The following is an 18,738-nucleotide window of genomic DNA, read 5'->3' on the forward strand; positions in this document are numbered from 1 at the left end:
CACTAAGCCAACTTGGAATATTGTTTACTTATTGCTTTGTTCTGCACCATGTTGGTTACCAGTGGCATTATGATACTTTAAATAATGAAGTTGATTGTCCAAGCAAACCAGTGCGTACAGCTTCCATCATCAGGAAACTCGCCACATGCACAAGATGTATTTCACTTGCTCAGTTCCTGTGTATTTTCCTGGCCGCTCCTCAGTTCCATAATAACCAATTCATAATTCTTAAGAACCTTCTCATTGCTAAAATCCACAGAGAAATCTGTCACTCTTCTTTATTCCCAGCCACTGTCTCTCCTCATTTCAAAACAAAAATTTAACATCCAGTTATCAGGGTAGTCAGGCACAAAGTGTCTGCTACATTCTGAAAGACTCAGAGGATGTCTGAAAAACTTGTATTTACTTGGTATGACAGAGAAATCCAGATGTAACTTACCAGCACACTCATTATGCTTCATGTTACTTTAACAAATGAAATGCTTTCTATCCAGGTTACTTCATGCACTTTTAATACAGCTCTTTGAAATGGGACGTAAGCTAAAGACCCAGGATGGCTACCTTGACAATAAGATTTTTTTAATCCTTTAAATTAAAAGTTGTAGCTCAACTCAACCGTTCCAGCTAATCCTTCTTGCAGTGCTGACAAGGATTGCATTTGAATAGCTGTTCGAATGACAACAGCCTCCCCACTCCCATGTTCCATTCTCTTCACCCTTTTCCTTACAAACTACATATCACTGTCCAGATACTATTTGTCATAACAAACACTTGTATGTTAGCTGTTTTAAGTCCTAATCCTTCCAACCCCCTCAATATATACACCTATTATTTTACTGAAACACTGCCATTTTATTCATAAAGCAAAACAAACTACTAGCTACATTTACTTTTCACTTCAATCTTCCATGTTATCTGCAAGTTTTAGAATAAAGGATTCTTTGTCACACCACTGAAAGGCTTAAAGACTAGCTTGGTAAGACCTCTAATGAAGTTGTCCTTCCCACCCTTCCACCCACAATGGTTCTGCACTGTAATTGGAGACATTCAATCAATCTACGCTATAAAAAAAATCCTAGCACAAACAAACCCTGGATATGATTTTTGCAAGGACTTGAGCTCATAACTAATTCAGATACAGCTATGTGATGTTCTAGGCTACATACACAGTAAGTAATCATGCCAGGAGTTCTATGTAAACTCAACATAGAAGCAAACCACTTTTCTAAACTGATTTTCATCTTATCTTCTTGCTGTTGCTACAATTTACAGATGCCTAAGCATGTTTATTTTGTATTAGTTATATCTAACAAAATCTAATAAAAATTCATTAAACTTCCTTAACATCAAATATTCAAGTCCCCAACAGTGATTCTATTATTGTGCTCAGATTGATATCAGGATGACCAGCCTCCCATTACCACATACAATTTAGATGCAAAGACTGCAGAAAAATAGCATTTCTTGATGCTTTACTTTCTGCAGTGATAATTCTACCACATACACTAAGTACATTTAAGGTGATCAGGTTCCACTTCTCTACTTCAATTTATCCTCAATCCTTTCTCAAAGTATTCTGCAGCTACTCAGTTTAAACTGAAAGAATCAATGGTGATAAATTACACATTTTACCAGATATTTTCAGTTGAAGAGGGTTGGTGGGTTAGGGTGGGGTTTTTTTGCAGTTATGAGGTTTTGTTGTTTGGTGTTTTTCTGCTGTTGTTTTGGTTTTGTTTGTTGTAAAAGAAAAAAAAAGTTTATTCTCCCAGGGGCACAACCTTCTGGAAAACTATTCCCAATGCTCAATGCAGCACTCAGTTACTTCAGTCGCATTTAAATCCCTTCTCCCAACCACTCTGGCTTAACTGTTTTAGTTTTGTAAAGCTTATACCTAAACCCTAAACTGCACACCAAGAGATCTGGACTTCTTTGTCCCTGAATATCAGGAACCAGTTCATGATTTGGTTAATTGTCCACATTTGCAAAATCAGATCTATTAATAACAAAGCCTACATCCACAGGATATCAGATATTGCTAAACAGCTGTCCATAAAACCCCTCAAGATGCTTGTGATGTGTAACTTTGAACTTCCCCATAAATATGCAGGCCTCCACTCAAACTAAGATGAAAAGCAAGAATTAAAGCCTTCAGGTATAGAATACTAAAGACTTAAGGGGAAAAAAAAAATCCCCAAACCAAACTTGAAGTACACAGAAGTAACAAAAGCAGAAACTAATGTTAACTACTTAATTCTGTAGAAGGTTTTTATAAGACAAGAACCGTAATGAGTTTCATGGAGTTTGATAGTCCAAAGTGTCCAAAATGAGATTAATCAGCACATGCTCAGCTTCATTCTGATTATCCTCTACTGTACCAAGTTACTTTGTGATTTCTCACAAACATGCACATAAACTATCAACTGCAGAAGAGCAACATTGCTTTCAGTCTACAGACAACCTTACACACTAGAACTTATCCTCACTGAGTGAACTCACTGCAGTCACTCAGCAATCTAAGTGTACCAGTACAAAGTCTAGCAGACAATAGTAGCTGTCTAACCAAAAGTAGTAAAGCAATACTCAAAGTTTTGTGCTGTCTGAAGATGACCTAGGAATTCAGTTGTGTCATCTATAGTACAACCAGTTTCTGGCTTGTGCATTATCAAGATAACATCTACTAAAAAAATCCTAGCTACAAGAGTCTTCAAAACTGAGAATGGGTCTCTGTAAACAGCACCTTTCAGATACAGAGGGTAAGATCCCTTTAAAAAAAAAGTATTACATCTCACCTGTACCAGGTATTTTTGGCTTCCATACATTACATACTGCGGGGCAAGACTGTATATCATATAACTTGTATGAAGAACTATCAACAGAAGTATCATACAGAGAAACAAGAGTGCTTGAGGTCGAGTTTTTCCTCTTCTGATTTTATAAAGCTAAAACACAGAACACACACAAATATAAACATAATGAAAAAAAATCTTTATGAAGACATTTAAAATCCTGTTTAATTCAAGTAACTGCTTTAATTCTACTGAAAGAAGTGGAAGGCTGCTAAAATTATTCTCTGAAAAATTAATTCAAATGAGTCCAAGCAGGTTTTCAGGTCTATTTACCTGAATTTCAAAGCACAGCTACTCAACTAAATTAATCATTGTTTCCATTAATGACCCAGAATATTTAAACCAGCAGTTAGCAACAAGATTTAAATAGCGGTGCCTGTCACTGAAACTGTGCTTTGGTTTGTCAAAGAGTATTGTGTCCTTTGGTCGAGGTGAAGGGGCATCTGTCACTACACCTCTAATCAGATCAGAGGAAGGAGTTATGAGAGAAAATTCCCAGGCTCTGAGAAAACTTATGCACCATATGGTGGCATCTTTTCTACTTCACTCCACAGGTAACAATATAATCCCTCCCTGTTAACCTGTAGATAACACTATTCTTTAGTCAAAGGCTCAGCTGGGACACCATATGACAGTAAAGAAGCTGGCAGCTGAGGGGTAAATGATGGAAGACCAAAATCTACAGCCCATCTTACAACTCATTGCAAGGACTCAGGGTCACTGTTCAGAATTTTGGGGTGTCACCACATGAAAGAATGACAGTACTAAAGGCAAAATAGTCACAGAAACAGGGAAATACTTAACCAAGCGTCATAGGCATCAATTGCGTACTGTTGGATACGAAGCTGCATTTTCAAATACAGCAATATATTATTTGAATCATATTTAGATATGGCATATCATCACTATACTGTTCTCTTATGAAGCTAGATAAACTTGCTTGCCACCTTAAAAGCAAGACAAGCACTACTGTCTGCATTCACATATCAGATTTTGACCACAAAATTGGCTTTAACTTCAAATAAGTCAGAAGCCAAAGTACCACTGATTAAACACTTGAAAGAGTCAGTTTGATAAGCAAGCATCAGCTAAAACATAAGTTTCAGTCTGACAGCTTAGCAAAATGAACACTTTCACCACAGTGAAAATTGTACGATGGGTTTCTAACACTCAGACATAGACAATGCTATTTGCAACATCCAGTATTTATGAAGCAGTACATAAATAATGACTACTCAGACTGATTATCACATATTTGTTAAACATTTAAGTATTATAAACTAAACTCTTACATCATACTTACCCTTATCCAGAAGAACCATATACCCATATTTCGAATCCCTGCCATTGAAGTGAAGATAAAGTACATAACAATAGTTGTAATAAGAATATAATCAAGTGGAAAAACCTAAAACAAGAACAAAAGCAGTTAAAAAAGAAAACATTCAAGTTAGAAAACAAGCTCTTCCCCCACTTAAAACTAAATAAGTAGTTACTACTTAAAGCATCTGAGTTAGTAAGAGTCCTTCCATTTAAAGGTTAAGATAGCTGGCTCCAAATACTGCTAATATAGCTTGTTGCTAATAGAGCTTACAAAATTGATTTCAGAAAGCAACTAAGCATTTTTCTTAAAACTTTCCTTAATTTTGAAGTGTTATACATTTTTAGGCCAAGAAATATTTAATTCCGTACTGAGAGCACGTTTAAAATAAACTCCGCAGCAGCAATGATCATTCTAGGACTGTACAGGCATTCTATTTGTGATTATTTCAGAACACATTTGCATACAAAACTTGATTTTTGTATTTACATTAATAACAGCTTGAGATAATACTGCTGCTGAACACTACTTTTCTCAGTAAACTGCCAGCTTAGGTGTTCAACAGTTTTAGAATCCACAGGGAAGCAATGCATTGTACCAACCCATTATACCAAGAACATGGAAATAAGTCAACTAGGGGAAAGCATGAGCTTACGTAAAGGCTTTTTCTTAGCTAACCTATGGCTGATCGTCAAATTTGTATGTGGTCTTGTTGCCTCCCAACAATACTGAAATTAGACGTTTGTTCTTATGTTGGGTTTGCTTTAAAGACTAATTCATTACCTACAACATACATAACTGCACAGAGTGTAATACATCTTTCAAGGTGCAATAAACACTAAAAAGTGAAAAATTCATTTACTTCACTTAAGGGGAATAAACTATCAAATACAAAAATAACTAGAATGTAGGTAGGGCATGGGAGGAAGCTGGTTTTATTCTGTGCGTGACAACTACAAGTGATGTCATTCTTTGTTTCCACTATGTTCTCATTAGATGCATTTTACATTTCAAGTACATTCCTCCAGGAAATAGCTTCCATCCACCCAACATTTTCATATCAGTATCTAATAACTAAAGATTGTCAACAAGGAAGTTGCCCTGCATTTACAGAACACACATCCAGACAATTTTGTTTTAATTTATTACTTGGTGAGAAGTGCAGTTTCCCTTTTGACAGCTTACCAGAAAACCAAGGGGAGTATCCTTACATATGTATATTACAGATTTTTTTTTTTTTACTTACTGTTTGAAGAACAGGTAACAGCATATTCAGTGGATTGGTCAGATTAGTTCCTAAAATTATAAATCCTGAGTCGAAGCCAGCCGAATGCAGAGCTTTGTCCAAACTGCAGTAATTAAGAAAAATTGGGTAAGTACTAACGTTCTCCCAGAGCTTTGTCTTCAGTTTAATTTAAAAGGGCAGCTCATAAAAAAAAAAAGCTGAACTAAACCCAGAGACTGACAGGTTTTTCATATCTCTGTAGACACATGCTTTGTTTTACCACTCTCATTGAACTTGTCCTATGAAAAGGTATATTGATTTCTGCATCTCCTTGGCATTTCAGATTTTTCCCTAGTTTGGGTCATAGATCTTATTTGCCCAGTCTAAAAATTAAAAATGCCAACATCTGAGACCTCTGGTTAGCATCAATCTTCACTGAAATCCACCACATTTGCAGATGGCTATATTGCTTTCAATGCCACGAAGCAGCTCCAATGTAATGCACATCATAATGTATTTATTACACGTCATTTACTGCAAGAAATTAAGCACCTGTAACCCAGCCCAAGTAGTACCTACATGCATTAAGATTCATTCAAGCAATCAGAATACTTCTGTAGTCTGAATTAAGCTTCCTTAATGTATATGCTTAATTTCCATGCTGAATCAGAACAATTTTCAGCAGCATACAGACAATGAAGCTGAACATATCCTTTTTGAACCTGTTTTAGCACATTTTGTTCAGTTTCAATATATACTATTATAATGAGAAACACAGCTCTAGTGACAGAAATATAGAACAGAAGTGGGCTGACTCTTGAAGGAAACCACCCGATTTTGATGTTAGAGCAGAAACTGTAGTTTAAGTGGTTAACAAAAATGCTGAAATGTACTTACTTGGACAAGAACAAAGAGACAGTGAAGAGCAGTGCCACAATGATGAAGAATACTCCCCACACAATCTAGAAGTAAAGATTTTTTTACAATTTAACTGAAAATGTTTGCAGCTGATACAAGTAGTGAAGATTTGTTTAAGTTTCAAGAAAGGACTAACAATCTTGGATCACCTTGAGCTCAAACACACTTGAAAGAGTAACTTTTGGTAAACACTTGAGATAAGTCCTAACCAAAACAACAACAAAAAAAATGCTTGCAAATACTAAGGTAGTAGGAAAAAATACTTGAGTTTCAAGAAAACCTATATAAGTGCTACTTAAATACTATTATTCTAAAACACTATCTAGCCACAAGTGATTAAAATGAGATTACTATGACCACATCATAACCACCAGATAAAGGCCTCTCTTCTGGAGAAGGTTCTAGAAGAGCTTCCATACCCCTTTAACTACACCAGGTGAGTCATTTGCCCTGCAGTCTGTCTTTGGAGTCCATACTCTACTCAAGAATTTAAAACTGAAACAAAACCCAAAAAGTATAACAGCTGGGCTTATTTAACCAGTTACAAGCATAAGTCATCAGCATGGAAAAGAACAGGTATAAAAATCGTAAAGACCACTACAGTTAAACCAGACACTGCTATTGTTTTTAGAAGCAGCAGTAGCAGGCTTCTTGTAAGCTTTTGCACAGATACAGGACTGCCTGACATACAAAATAAGAACAGAATTTCTTGCCTAAGTCAAGTGGGTGCACGAAAAACTAAACTAAGCTTACCAGGAGTAAATGATGTTGCAGACCAACCACATCAGCAGTTAAGTTGGGTTTGTGCATTCAGATTTTTCAGGTTTTAGGGGACAGATTAAAATAAGCAAACAGCTTAAAAAGCTAGATTATTTAGTCCCTGAATATAGTCACAGTACAAAAAGTTTGAGTCTATTTTAAACGGAAAGAATTCTGGCAACTTATTACTAAGTTAAGAGAACTGAAAGTAATATTCTGATACCTGTACATTCTGTTTTCCCCATTTCCTTCTCATTTTTCTCTCCAGAGGAAAACCCACCTTCTTTCAATGGTGGTTTGGTTACTTTCAGTTCTTCTATGAATGGTCTGAATCAAGTCGATTCAGACAGACAAATAAGTTTATTCCTGAAGATCTTAACTAAAACACAGGAAAGTTTTTATTATGCTAACCAAATACAACACTCAAGCCAGGGACTTCATTCTTTAAGCCACCCTAATAAGAACATCTCCTATTGTTTTCCCTGGGCTACAAGATAGTTCAGGAAATCACCCTCCACTTTGGAAGGTTTTCACCCTCACTATCTTTTCTTTCAGGGATTAGGGGATGGCACACAAAAGTGAGCTCAGATAGCAAACCCCTTCAGTTACAGCTCCAGCAGGTTCACTGCATTTTCCTAGGAATCCTAGTCACAGAATGTGCTCAGATAAGCACGCTGAGCTACCCAAAACAATGTTTTCAGATTGCTAGACCTGAGACTACCTAGACAGACTTATTTCCAAGTTCTCTATGCAGGAATACAATGCATGGTCTTCCACATGAATGAGAATATTTCACAGTTTACATTATTTTATTAGCATTAAAACTTGGCACACAGCCATCTTGAAAAGGTTAAGAACTTTATTACGGCTGCTCATTAAAGATAGTCAGAGTTACAATGCTATTATTGTTCATTAAATTCTGCTAAGATAGATAAGATAACCTTCTGTCTGCAAACTCAAACACAATATTAGAACATCGCTTATAAAACAACTCAAATTATCTAGGCCTTATAGTTACAGATTTAGAGACTAATATGAAGGTAAGTATTAACCTGCACATTTCCACATACTTAAGTGTACTAAGATGTCACCTCTCCACAGCAAACTCCCACTAGGTATCACCCATACTGGAAACATATTTAAAAACAATATAAATAGTCCAAAGCTTGCTTTACTTCATCACCTTTGGCCACCTATGGCCAGTATACAGGTATACGGATCTCCTCTGGAATAAGTCTGTCTTCTGAAGTGATGCATAAGACTCTTAGAAGTATGTAATTGTTTGAAAGAACAGCCCTTTTCCCACTTTAACCTCAACTCCAGTCTCATAACATTCAAGATTGAAAAGGCTAATATTAAAGATCTTCATTCTACTTTAGTTCACCTTCTATTGCCACAGTACTATTAAGGCTACTGAACCATAAATGATTTGCAATTAACATCAACTATGTTTACACAATTTCAGATCATCAGTTGACTTAGGCCTTTCACAGAGCAGAACCTGTGCTCTTACCTAGATTTTCCTTGTACCTCAGCTGATTACAGACCAATCAACACCTCATTTCTAGTCTATTAACCAGCACCTCACCAACAATTAAGAGAATACCAACATTCAGATTAGTAGTTGAGCTTGCAATTTACAGTCCCAGCTGAGTCTTATCAAACAGTAACAACCTGACTTAAATTAAAAGCATACCTCCAGTTGGGCATCATTTGGTATATGGGTAAGGAAAAGAAGTATTTCCCTTCCTTCCCCCCCACATAAAGCCTAAGATAGGCTAGAAAAAACATTGCAGCAGGAGCTATACATTCACTGTTGCCTTTTACTTGTCACCAATAAAAAAGGACAAATCTGTCCTGTGACACTACTGTATTGTGGTTTAGTAGCTTTAAACACCTAGAATATCTTCCAAGATCCTACATACACTTAGCCATGAAAATTTACAAAACAATTTTGCTTTGTGTCACAGCATAAATGAGAAGGAATCCAAGCCCCTGAGAACATGAGTACATGTTCAACTTCAGAGCAAAGGATGGCGTTTCATCAAAATCTTTTGTTCTCATAGCAGGACTATTTATCAACTTTTGCCAAAAAGCTTTTATTATTAGAACAGGCAAAACCAAAAAGCCTGCGTTTCGGCCAAGCACCACACAGAAGAATTTAGTAAGGGCATTATATTAAAAAAAAAAGCAAGCAACCCTTGGTTGGTACCCCCACACCATAACAAGTGGATATTTGCTGAAGGAAGTTGCAGCCTATAGAGCTCCCCATGCTGAAGCAGGTTCTTCTGACAGTAACTACAGCCCACGGAGAAGATAAATACTGGAACAGTGACAAAATGTGAGGAAGCAGCAGCAGCAGAGAAGTGTTGTGGACTGATGGCAACTCCCTGCTCTCCATCCCCACTGGGCCACCTCAGTGAGGACTAAAGCTGAAGATGGGAAAAAGTGGGGTACAGGAAGGTGTTTTAAATGGCTGGTTTTTTTACCATTTAAGTCCATTTTAATTAGCAATTTTCCTCAATTCTGTTTTGCCCATGACAATAACTAGTGATTGCCCCTGTATATCTCAATCCACACATTTTTCCATCTTATTTCCTCCCCATCTTGTGGGGAGTGAGCAAGCAGCTAGGAGAGCATCTGACAGCCAGCCACGTCAGCTCACCACACTACTGTATGTGACCTACTTTGCAGGAAGTTTCAGGTAACCTGGCAAAGATGGGTTAAAAACAATTGTTGGATGAAGCAAAACACTTCATATTAAGTTATCAGTAAGTAAACTTATGACATGAAATATTCACACCTCTTGCTTGTCATGCTGCCAGACTCCCTGATGTAGAAGATGCAGCTGTGAATGCAGGAAGAAAGCCTGTCAGTTCAGCCACGCCACCTCTCTGAGGCAACTAAACTGACTCCTGACAGCACCTACATTCTGCATTAACACACTGCCAGCAGGGCTGTTATCCAAGTAGTTGCCTATACTTTCCTCTCTTTCAGCTTTCTCCAAAGAAGTGGGGCAGGAGGAAGAAATCAAAAGCCCATTAAAAAAAAAAGAATACTACTCCAGTCCTCCTCAAGACAACATTAACTGTACCTGTGCTTCTATGAAGGCCTTCAGCAGCAAGTGGAGAGACTGAAACAGCTATACAAGGTCCTCACTACCCTTAAGATCAGATAGGAGACTAGTTTCTCTCTGCCTTGCTAGAGTTCAAGTATACCACTATTTATCAAGAGAGCACTGTTCTCTTTGTAATAGCTTCCATATAGTTGGACTGATGTCAATGCTTTTAAGTCCCAGCTTAAGCTAAGCCACATGAGTGTGCTCTGTTCACACAGGTCTCAACCTTCAAAACAGAACACTTAATTTTCTTATATTACACACCTTGGGCATCTCTTCAGTCGGTTCACAACTGTTTCGAAGTACACCATGAAAACTGATGCAATACTCCCAGCTTACCATTGCTAAGTAATTTCTTTTTCACAACCTATAGTCTTGTTCATACATTGAAAAAAACAACTATGTGCTCCGGGTTGTAGGTTTTTTTTTTTTCTGTAAACAGTTTTATACCCATCCCTAGAGTATACTCCATTTCTCTTGCAGGTGAGCTTATCAGATGAACACATGAGAAGCCATAAGAAAGAAAGGAGAAGCAGCAGATTTGCTACCTACAGAAAAAGGTACATTTTGTAGAAAGAAATCATACTAGTTTGACATTATTTCACAACCCCACATGGACCATTACTCACTTCCTTGGGATCTTCCAGGTGTATTGCTTTTGACTAAAATTAAAAATTAACAGCTTCATCTTTGAGTTTGATTTAGCTTTGAGTAAAACAAGTGTTCTCAAAGTTACTCTGTGAAGAGAACTCATTCTTCAGAGAAAGAGTTTGACTTTGTTTAACAAGAAAGCACATGCTAGCAGTAACAAAATAAAGAATATAGGAGGACACTATACAAAACAATGTAATTATAGAATTCTGAATGTAGACAAAGTTCACACTGTAAAAGACATCCAAGACTAAGTGCTGTTCCTGAACACCTTACTCTGTTCTGTCAGTCTCAGTAAGTCTTCAACTCCCATAAACCTGACCACCCCAAACACAAAGCCAAAATAGCATTCTCCATATCTAATACTTGCCTCACAATAAATTGAATTTCTCTTGAAGTCCCAGAAATGCCCACATTCTTGAACAATATGCAAGTTGCACTAAAGATAGAAGCATTGTAAAAGGAGCAAGCAAATCTCCAAGATCTTCTGCACTTCTACAATTGGTAAGAAGTATTATATATGGATATAGAAAGATTTACTTCTTTTCATGAAAGCCACTAATTGAATGATTAGCAAGTTACGCATGTGCAAAGATAGTTCTAATGCTATTAAAGTAACAGTAAAACAGTCCTGCAAGAGTTAAGATGTTAATAATTAAATGATGGACATTATCACCTTCACAGGACAGCTCATTGAAAAGTCAGAGTAAACAAGTTTTGTAACATGCTTCATAGCACAATATTATTCTAAAACAAAATCTGTCAGGAGAAATTACCCACCTGCAACTCCCCTTTAGTCTGTGATTCTTAAGTCAATAACTCAGAGTGACTGTCACAGTTACTGAGAGAATAAAAAGCATTCAAACCACGAAAACAAATTGATACTGGAATATCATCCTGACCGTAAGTAACAATCTGTAAGTAACTAATGATATTATATACTGTCCTATGAGAACACAATAATTTGTTGAAGTCCTAGAGACAATACAAATGGCCAATGCATTTCTCAAATTTAAGGTTAATGTGAACACTTAAACTACACAAGCTATTTTGAAGCAAAGGAAGCATCCAAACTGTTAAAGCAAATAGTTAGGGAGATATTTGTCCTTTATATGAAAGGGCTAAGTCTAGATTTCTAATGTATCAGATAAGAATTTATCGCTGAAAGCTTTTGTTCAACTGACATTTCAGCCCACTTCCATTGGTACTCAGCATTAGAGTAGCAATAATGTCATAGGAAATCACTTATAACCCCACCTCAGCTTTCCGAAGTGCAGCCCACAGTTTAAAGTAACACTAAAATTTCTTCCTGCACCTGGCTGGCAAAAAAAAATACTTCATATGTCAATACTGTTCCATAAAACTACTGTTTTTTTAAGACCAGGTATCTACTAAAATCAAAGTCCTGAGATCAAAAGGAGACCAAGATCAAAGCTTAACCCCAGTAACAGTCTCTTTTGCACTGGTTAAGTATCAAGATGTAAGTTCTATGCAGCTAGCTTACTGCTGATCAAGTAATTATTTGCTAAGATGCTCTTTCCAAATGCATATATTCTCAAAATATCTCTCACTTCTGCTGGCTAAATGTAATTTAGATTAACCTAAGCTGCCTGACAGCTACAGAATTCTTCTCTCTCTTCTTCCCATTTTCTCAAGACAGAGAAAATATAAGATATGCAGATTTTCTATGGCAGTGCCACCATAGTAGATCAGCTAGGACTCACTCCTTTTCGGTCTTAATATTTTAGGCGAAATAAAATGTTTTCCAAAGGCTCAAACGGAGCTTGCTACAGTGCTGTCATTGTGTAGTAAAAAAGAAAAAAAAGTAAAATAGTCAAAAAAGGCACTTGATATTCAGTATGGTAATGGATATACTTTACTTGTTATTTATATTGGAAAAAGAAAGCCAGAAGGTATTCCAAATGAAGTCTCAAAAAGTGAGACACAGATTTACCTTTAGAGGTCTGACAGCTTCACAGAACTTCGTCCACCAGCTTCTCTCAATTGACTCCAGATGCCTCTCCCTTCTTCGAAGTGTCCTTAGTCTCTCTTCTAGTTGTTGTACTGTTCGTCTATCCCTTGATGACAGAGGCCGACCATCTCTGCACTGGTTACCAAAAAATAGTGCAACATAGTCTTCTGTAATAAGTAATGCTCCATTTTTCAGAGCTTTATCATTTTTCTCATATCAATTTCAGTAATACAGATGCCTTTGTTGCAGCAGTACTCTGTACAAAACCAAAACTTTATAACTTAAACTGGAGTAGTGTACTTTTTAGATTTCATTATGCAACACGACTCTTAGAACAGTAAAGGTGCCCACACTGTGCAGAGGTAGCCAAGTATCAAGGGAAGACTCTTGGAACTGTTTCAACACTGCTGAGTTCTGCTGTCACAGGGCACACAACAGCACAGGTGGACTGCCAGGATCAGAGTGAGGCATCTTGATGCCCCTTCCCCCCAACTCAGGACTGTGACAACACCGGTCAAATCATTATCTGAAATGGTTTGGGAAAAGGGTGGAAGATTATCACTAGCATCTTGTACGTAAAGGAGAAATCTTATCCTTCTTTGGCTTGCACTCTTAGGTTGGTGTCCTGCCTACATTAGGCACAGCAATTCTGCAAGCTGCAAAGCCACCATGCGTTTACAAATGGTGTTACCATCCTAGGAACATTTAGGATTCAGAACAGAGACTTCCATATGCACACTTTTCATAAAGAAATAATTTATAACAGCAAGGTACATTAACTAGGAAGAAAGAATATCTGGAGCTGTTATTTATAGATACAGATGATTAATCGTTTGAGGAATCTAACTCATGACAGCTCCATGTGGCAAGTATCCAGTGTTAATAACTACACTGAGCAAGTATCAACAAGCCAGGTGCCATAGCTGGTAGCAGACTAAATGAGATTAATATTCTTAACTTCTACAAAGTGTGTCTTCCATATAGCCAAGCAGGACTGGAGAAGTTTGAGTTTAGCTCATCAGCACCATTACTAGCTAGACAGAAATAACTACTGTAGCAGGACTGAAAGAATACCTGATCACTACTACACAAGTAACCACATCTGTTTCCAAATAACTGCAAGCTAGTCACTTCTGACTGGCTGTTCTTTCTGGAACAAAAACTCTATGGCACCACCAGAAATGAGTAAGCAAGCACAGGGGGGTGGAAAAAAAAAAAGACAGTGAGAACAGTGAAGACCATACCTTTGATTTAATCCTTAATAAATGTTGCTCCACTTCTTCAATATCCTCAGTGTTCTCCAAACGTTCATAAGCTGCACTGGTAGTTCCCTTAATCAAGTTTAGAGGCAAAGCTGACATACCATAAGCCTAAAATAAAAGAAACATATATACTCAAATTTTCTGCCATACATTTTCACCTGATAAGGCTGTAGTATGTTGCAGCCATAAGGTATCCCTGCTGTGGGTGGTTTATTTTTTTCCCTGCTACTCTCCTTCTACAGACTCTAAGGCAATCCATTATTTTCTTTTTTGAGCAAAAACATAACAAACATGCTGTGCAGATTCCACTGAAACAATAGTACAAGTTAAGACTTCATACAAACATAGCCCACTGAATGTTTATCAAGCTAGCCCCTAGGTTGGTGTTGGTTTTGTTGTGGTTTTCGTTTGGTTTTAGGTTTCGTTTTTATTTTCCCACAAATCATTTAGCTTCCCAAAACATTGACTTTCCCAATTTAGATCATAATCAAAACACTAATATTGGAATTTCTAGATATTGTACTTCAACAGTTTTAGAACCAAGGTACAAACAGTTTCTTTGTAGCCAGTAGTCTTCAATTTACTTATAAATGAAATTTTATAGAAAGTACCTGATTTACTAAAAAAACCAAATCTGCAGTAAAGACAGACACAGCAGAAGCTAGGCAAACACCTAACAAATTTTGCTGGCATTTACTCATAGTTATAAATCCTATACTACTCAAACTGTTTTCCAGCTTCTACATCAACACCACACCCAGATTTTTCCAAAGCAGAGTCTCTAAACTTTCCACTAACATGAGAAACACAGACATTTGAGGTGAAGTAAACAAGAAGAAAATGTCACTATTTCCTCCCTGCTGCCCTATGAGTCTTATAGATCTGGGCCAAGGTCAGAAGTTTTTCCAGGCAGGACAGTGACATTAGCCATATGCTTTTTGTTTTACTCTGGGTAGGAGGCTGTTGGCAATGGGTTTTGCTTGGGGCAGAGCTCAGCAGGGAAGTTTTTCTTTTCTTTCTCTTAATCACAATTAACACACAGTTTTACTCAAGTGCTTGATATCTGAACATTTGCCAACTTCAATAATGAGCAGTTTTATACATCTTTTTTCCCCCCCCCACAGGAATATCACTCCCTCCTTCAAGCACAGCTTCACATTTCACACTGAGAACAGACTTAACACAAATGCTAGTGTATTATAAATGTCACCAGACATGCTGTCAGATCATGAGCTTTCTGTACATAAGACTTGATCTGACCTGCTTTAAGAACCTCCTTGCACATACGACATTGTACTCAAAGCAAGACATTGTCCATCTTTTTGGTGCGTATTTTTCAACATGCCACATACCATGCCACCAACACCCATTTCTAAGCCCCTTTAACAAGTCTTGTTTACTACTATTGTAGCTCAAAACCACATTAACTATTTAAATCAATAACCATTTCACTTTAAATATCAGACACTGAGCCCACAAATTTCAGTACTGCTCTGCAAGTGCCAATACTACATGACTTGAAGAAACATTCCTCTATGTATTGTATTAGGTTATAAAAGCCTGAAACAGAAGTTCAGCAGCCTGACAGCCTTTTTGACTCACTGTGGAATTAGGTTTCTTATGTTCAGAGTGACAGTTACCAGTAAATTGTTGGAACGGTGTCAGTTAAGTTCAACAAGCAGACAGTGTATGTTTCTCAACATGCTTCAAACTAAAGGAAACAGTGGTACCTGTTAAATCACTATACAGCATTTAAGTAAGGGTAGGAGAAAACTTTTGTCCTTCAAATATTTCCTGAAGTATATATGAGCAAAGAAAACATTCAGCTACATCTCTGACAACTTGCACTAACTGACTTTTTTGTGTAGCTATGAAGTATTAGAATTGGTTTTACCATAGACTTCTAGAGAATAAAGTAGGCTATTGGCTATCTGCTCAGCATTTCAGGACCTCACAGCTGACATAGCCTCATCTGTCACCCAAAACCACAGCTGAATAAAAAAAAAGTATTTGCAGCACTGTTTACAGACTGTTCCAAATAAACTCCATTTTTTTTTAGCTACAAGAGAAAACTGGCAATTCAGTCCCTATGTTAGAGACTTTCAGTATAAAAGCTATACAAGGGAAAGACACCTCTTTTCATAGGCTAGTGATGGCAAACAATTTTCATGGTTTCCAAGACATTCCAGAAGTTCTGGTTTGAACACAGCTATATAGCCACAGAAAGGCCTACCTACAAGGTTATGTATTTTAGGTAAGGAAAATAATTTAACTTAGGCTGGACTTCACAACTCTCTCCATAAATACAGCTCAGTTCCCCCTTTAGAGTGTCTCCTTTGAGAGAACTAAGCTGCTTTGCTACGTACTGGCACTAAAGAGCAGCCCCCCCAGTCACCTCTTCTCTAGGCTGAAGAACGAACTTCTTCAGCTTTTCTTTATGGATTGCATTCTCCAACTCCAATCACTTTCACAAGCCTCCACTGGAGCCTCTACAGCTTTCCAGTTTCTTAAACTGTGAGAGTAAAACCAAACACCGTATTCCCAGGTGTGGCTTTAGAAGTGCCAAGTACAGTGAATAATCATGTTCCTTGCAAACCCAGGACACTCTTTGCTTTTCTGTTGCAAGGCCCATTGCTGGCTCAAGCTCAGCTTGCTGTCCACAAGGACTTCCAGGTGCTTTCCACAAGAACCATCTCCCAGCTGGTCAGACCTCATCATGAATTAATCTATTCCAAGAGGAGATGTTAACATCTGCTAAACCTGTTGCCATTCTTTCTTGGCCTGCTCTTGCCACCTGTTAATGTCTCTGTGGTGACTCTTTATCCTGTTTTACCTACTTGTCCCACTTGGATATCCTCAGACATGATGGCTACATACTCAGCACCATCATCCAGATAATTTCTGAAGACTAAATAGCATTAGGCCCATATTGATCCTGAAGAGAACTCAGGTCTGGCTGCTGGTAGCATAACTCCAGAATTTAGGTGAAAATATAAACACTATCCAAATTTACAATGAGAATGCAGGCTGCAATCTAACCAAGGTCCCTCTGTGGAACCCAACACATTTCTAGCCAGAGCCAAAGACATTCAGTATGTAGAAACACATGACAGATTGCTATGACAATAAGCCTACACAATTTTACACACCTAAGCTTAGAAGCAATTATATTTCACCACTAAGCAGAAGCTTCCACCTGTTCTTCAAACAGCTACCATCAACAGATACCAAGTATTTACTCAACAAAAATAAAGGAATAAAATTCAGAGTTCTAAATCTTTTAAATCTAAGTTTCTACAAAGTAAACTGCAACTCTTACAGTGATGCATTGTTTCATTGGTTTTGCAGATTTGAATTACATACTTGAACATCAAGCTTGCTCTAGTGATAAAGGCAGCCTAAGTTTGTTCTTTGAATACAAAAGATGCTAATAAGGAGATGATTATGCAAGTAAGCCTCCCATCATCTGCAGGGGAAAAAGCCACATTGGTCCTTCAAGTCCTCAACACATAGAATGAAGGACAGAAAAATGAGTCATCTCATGTGAAGTGTCACAGGTTTGAAGAGAAGCTGTATTAGCTCAGTTTCAGGGCAGCATTTCCCTTCAGGCTGATGTGGAAGTTCAAGGCTGCCCCAAAAAAAGTTTTAATCCCTTGGGTTAGTGCAAGTGTTAGGTTATTCATGGGCTATTATTTTGGGCATCTGCAACTCAACAAGCAAGAGATATATCACAGATAGCACCCAAAAACCAAAGCTGTACACTAAAGCCAAGAGAGGGCTCAGTCCTAAAAACACATTGTTGGTTCAAAGTTAATAATATGAATAAAACCAGATCAGAACAGCCTTTAAAATAGTTAATTTATATCCATGAATTTTGATAAAACAAGTAACTAAGTCCTGACATATTTACACAACTGAAATAACAGTTCCCAGGACTTATTTTTAGACAACCTTTGCCTAGAAGTGTTAAAGTCAGATAACAGGCACTGTATTCAAGAGTAAAAACAGTTATCCAAATTAACTGGCAATTACAGCATACACTAATTGTTCAGGCTGGTATCTGCCAATATATGCTGACAGGTTAGGTCTTCAAAGCCTCACACTATCTTTGCTGTTGCTGAATGCCTCATCATCTTCATTGAAACCCTATTTTACAGCAGGGGAAAAATAAAAATCTAAATTTTTATTTAAAACTACTTATTTTTGAGAAGGTTCCCCCTTCTCAAATCCCCACAAGTGATCTATTAAAGAGATTACCCCCTATCAGTTAGCTTAAGGGCTAGGAAGCCAAGCCTTAAGAGCTCACTACCTAGTAAGTACAAGTTAGAGGCATCATCCGTGAGCAGCTGTCTCATTCCAATTTGAGAGTCTGCCCACGGGCAATACAGATAACATCTGTGGATGGATGAAGGTCATATTGATACTTAATAGATTTTATGGAAGCAGGTAGACTTCTCTAAAGGAGAGGAAGAAAAAAAACCCCACAAAGAACTTACACAAAGCAACAGAAAACTCAGCTTACCTATCCTATAAAGAGTCTAAACAAAGCTTTTAACATTTATTTGTTATTCACAGAAGTGCTACAGATGCCTGAGACAGGAATTTGCAAAAAAAAAAAAAAATCTGTCATCAGTAAAGCAGGAGCCTGTAACTCACATGAAAGCAA

General features: G+C 37.4%; 1 protein-coding gene across 1 annotated transcript in view; it reads right to left on the reverse strand.

Moving 5' to 3' along the window:
• LMBRD1 (LMBR1 domain containing 1) overlaps positions 1-18,738 on the reverse strand; it is a 76,609-nt gene that overhangs the window by 19,391 nt on the left and 38,480 nt on the right. The window contains exons 8-13 of the mRNA XM_065631839.1: positions 14,055-14,180; positions 12,793-12,945; positions 6,290-6,354; positions 5,414-5,516; positions 4,150-4,254; positions 2,790-2,939 (exon numbers count right to left, since the gene is read on the reverse strand). Coding sequence (XP_065487911.1) covers positions 2,790-2,939; positions 4,150-4,254; positions 5,414-5,516; positions 6,290-6,354; positions 12,793-12,945; positions 14,055-14,180 — 702 coding nt within the window. The remainder of the gene's footprint in view (positions 1-2,789; positions 2,940-4,149; positions 4,255-5,413; positions 5,517-6,289; positions 6,355-12,792; positions 12,946-14,054; positions 14,181-18,738) is intronic.

Source organism: Caloenas nicobarica, chromosome 3 (genome assembly GCF_036013445.1).
Source record: "Caloenas nicobarica isolate bCalNic1 chromosome 3, bCalNic1.hap1, whole genome shotgun sequence".
Classification (NCBI taxonomy): domain Eukaryota; kingdom Metazoa; phylum Chordata; class Aves; order Columbiformes; family Columbidae; genus Caloenas; species Caloenas nicobarica.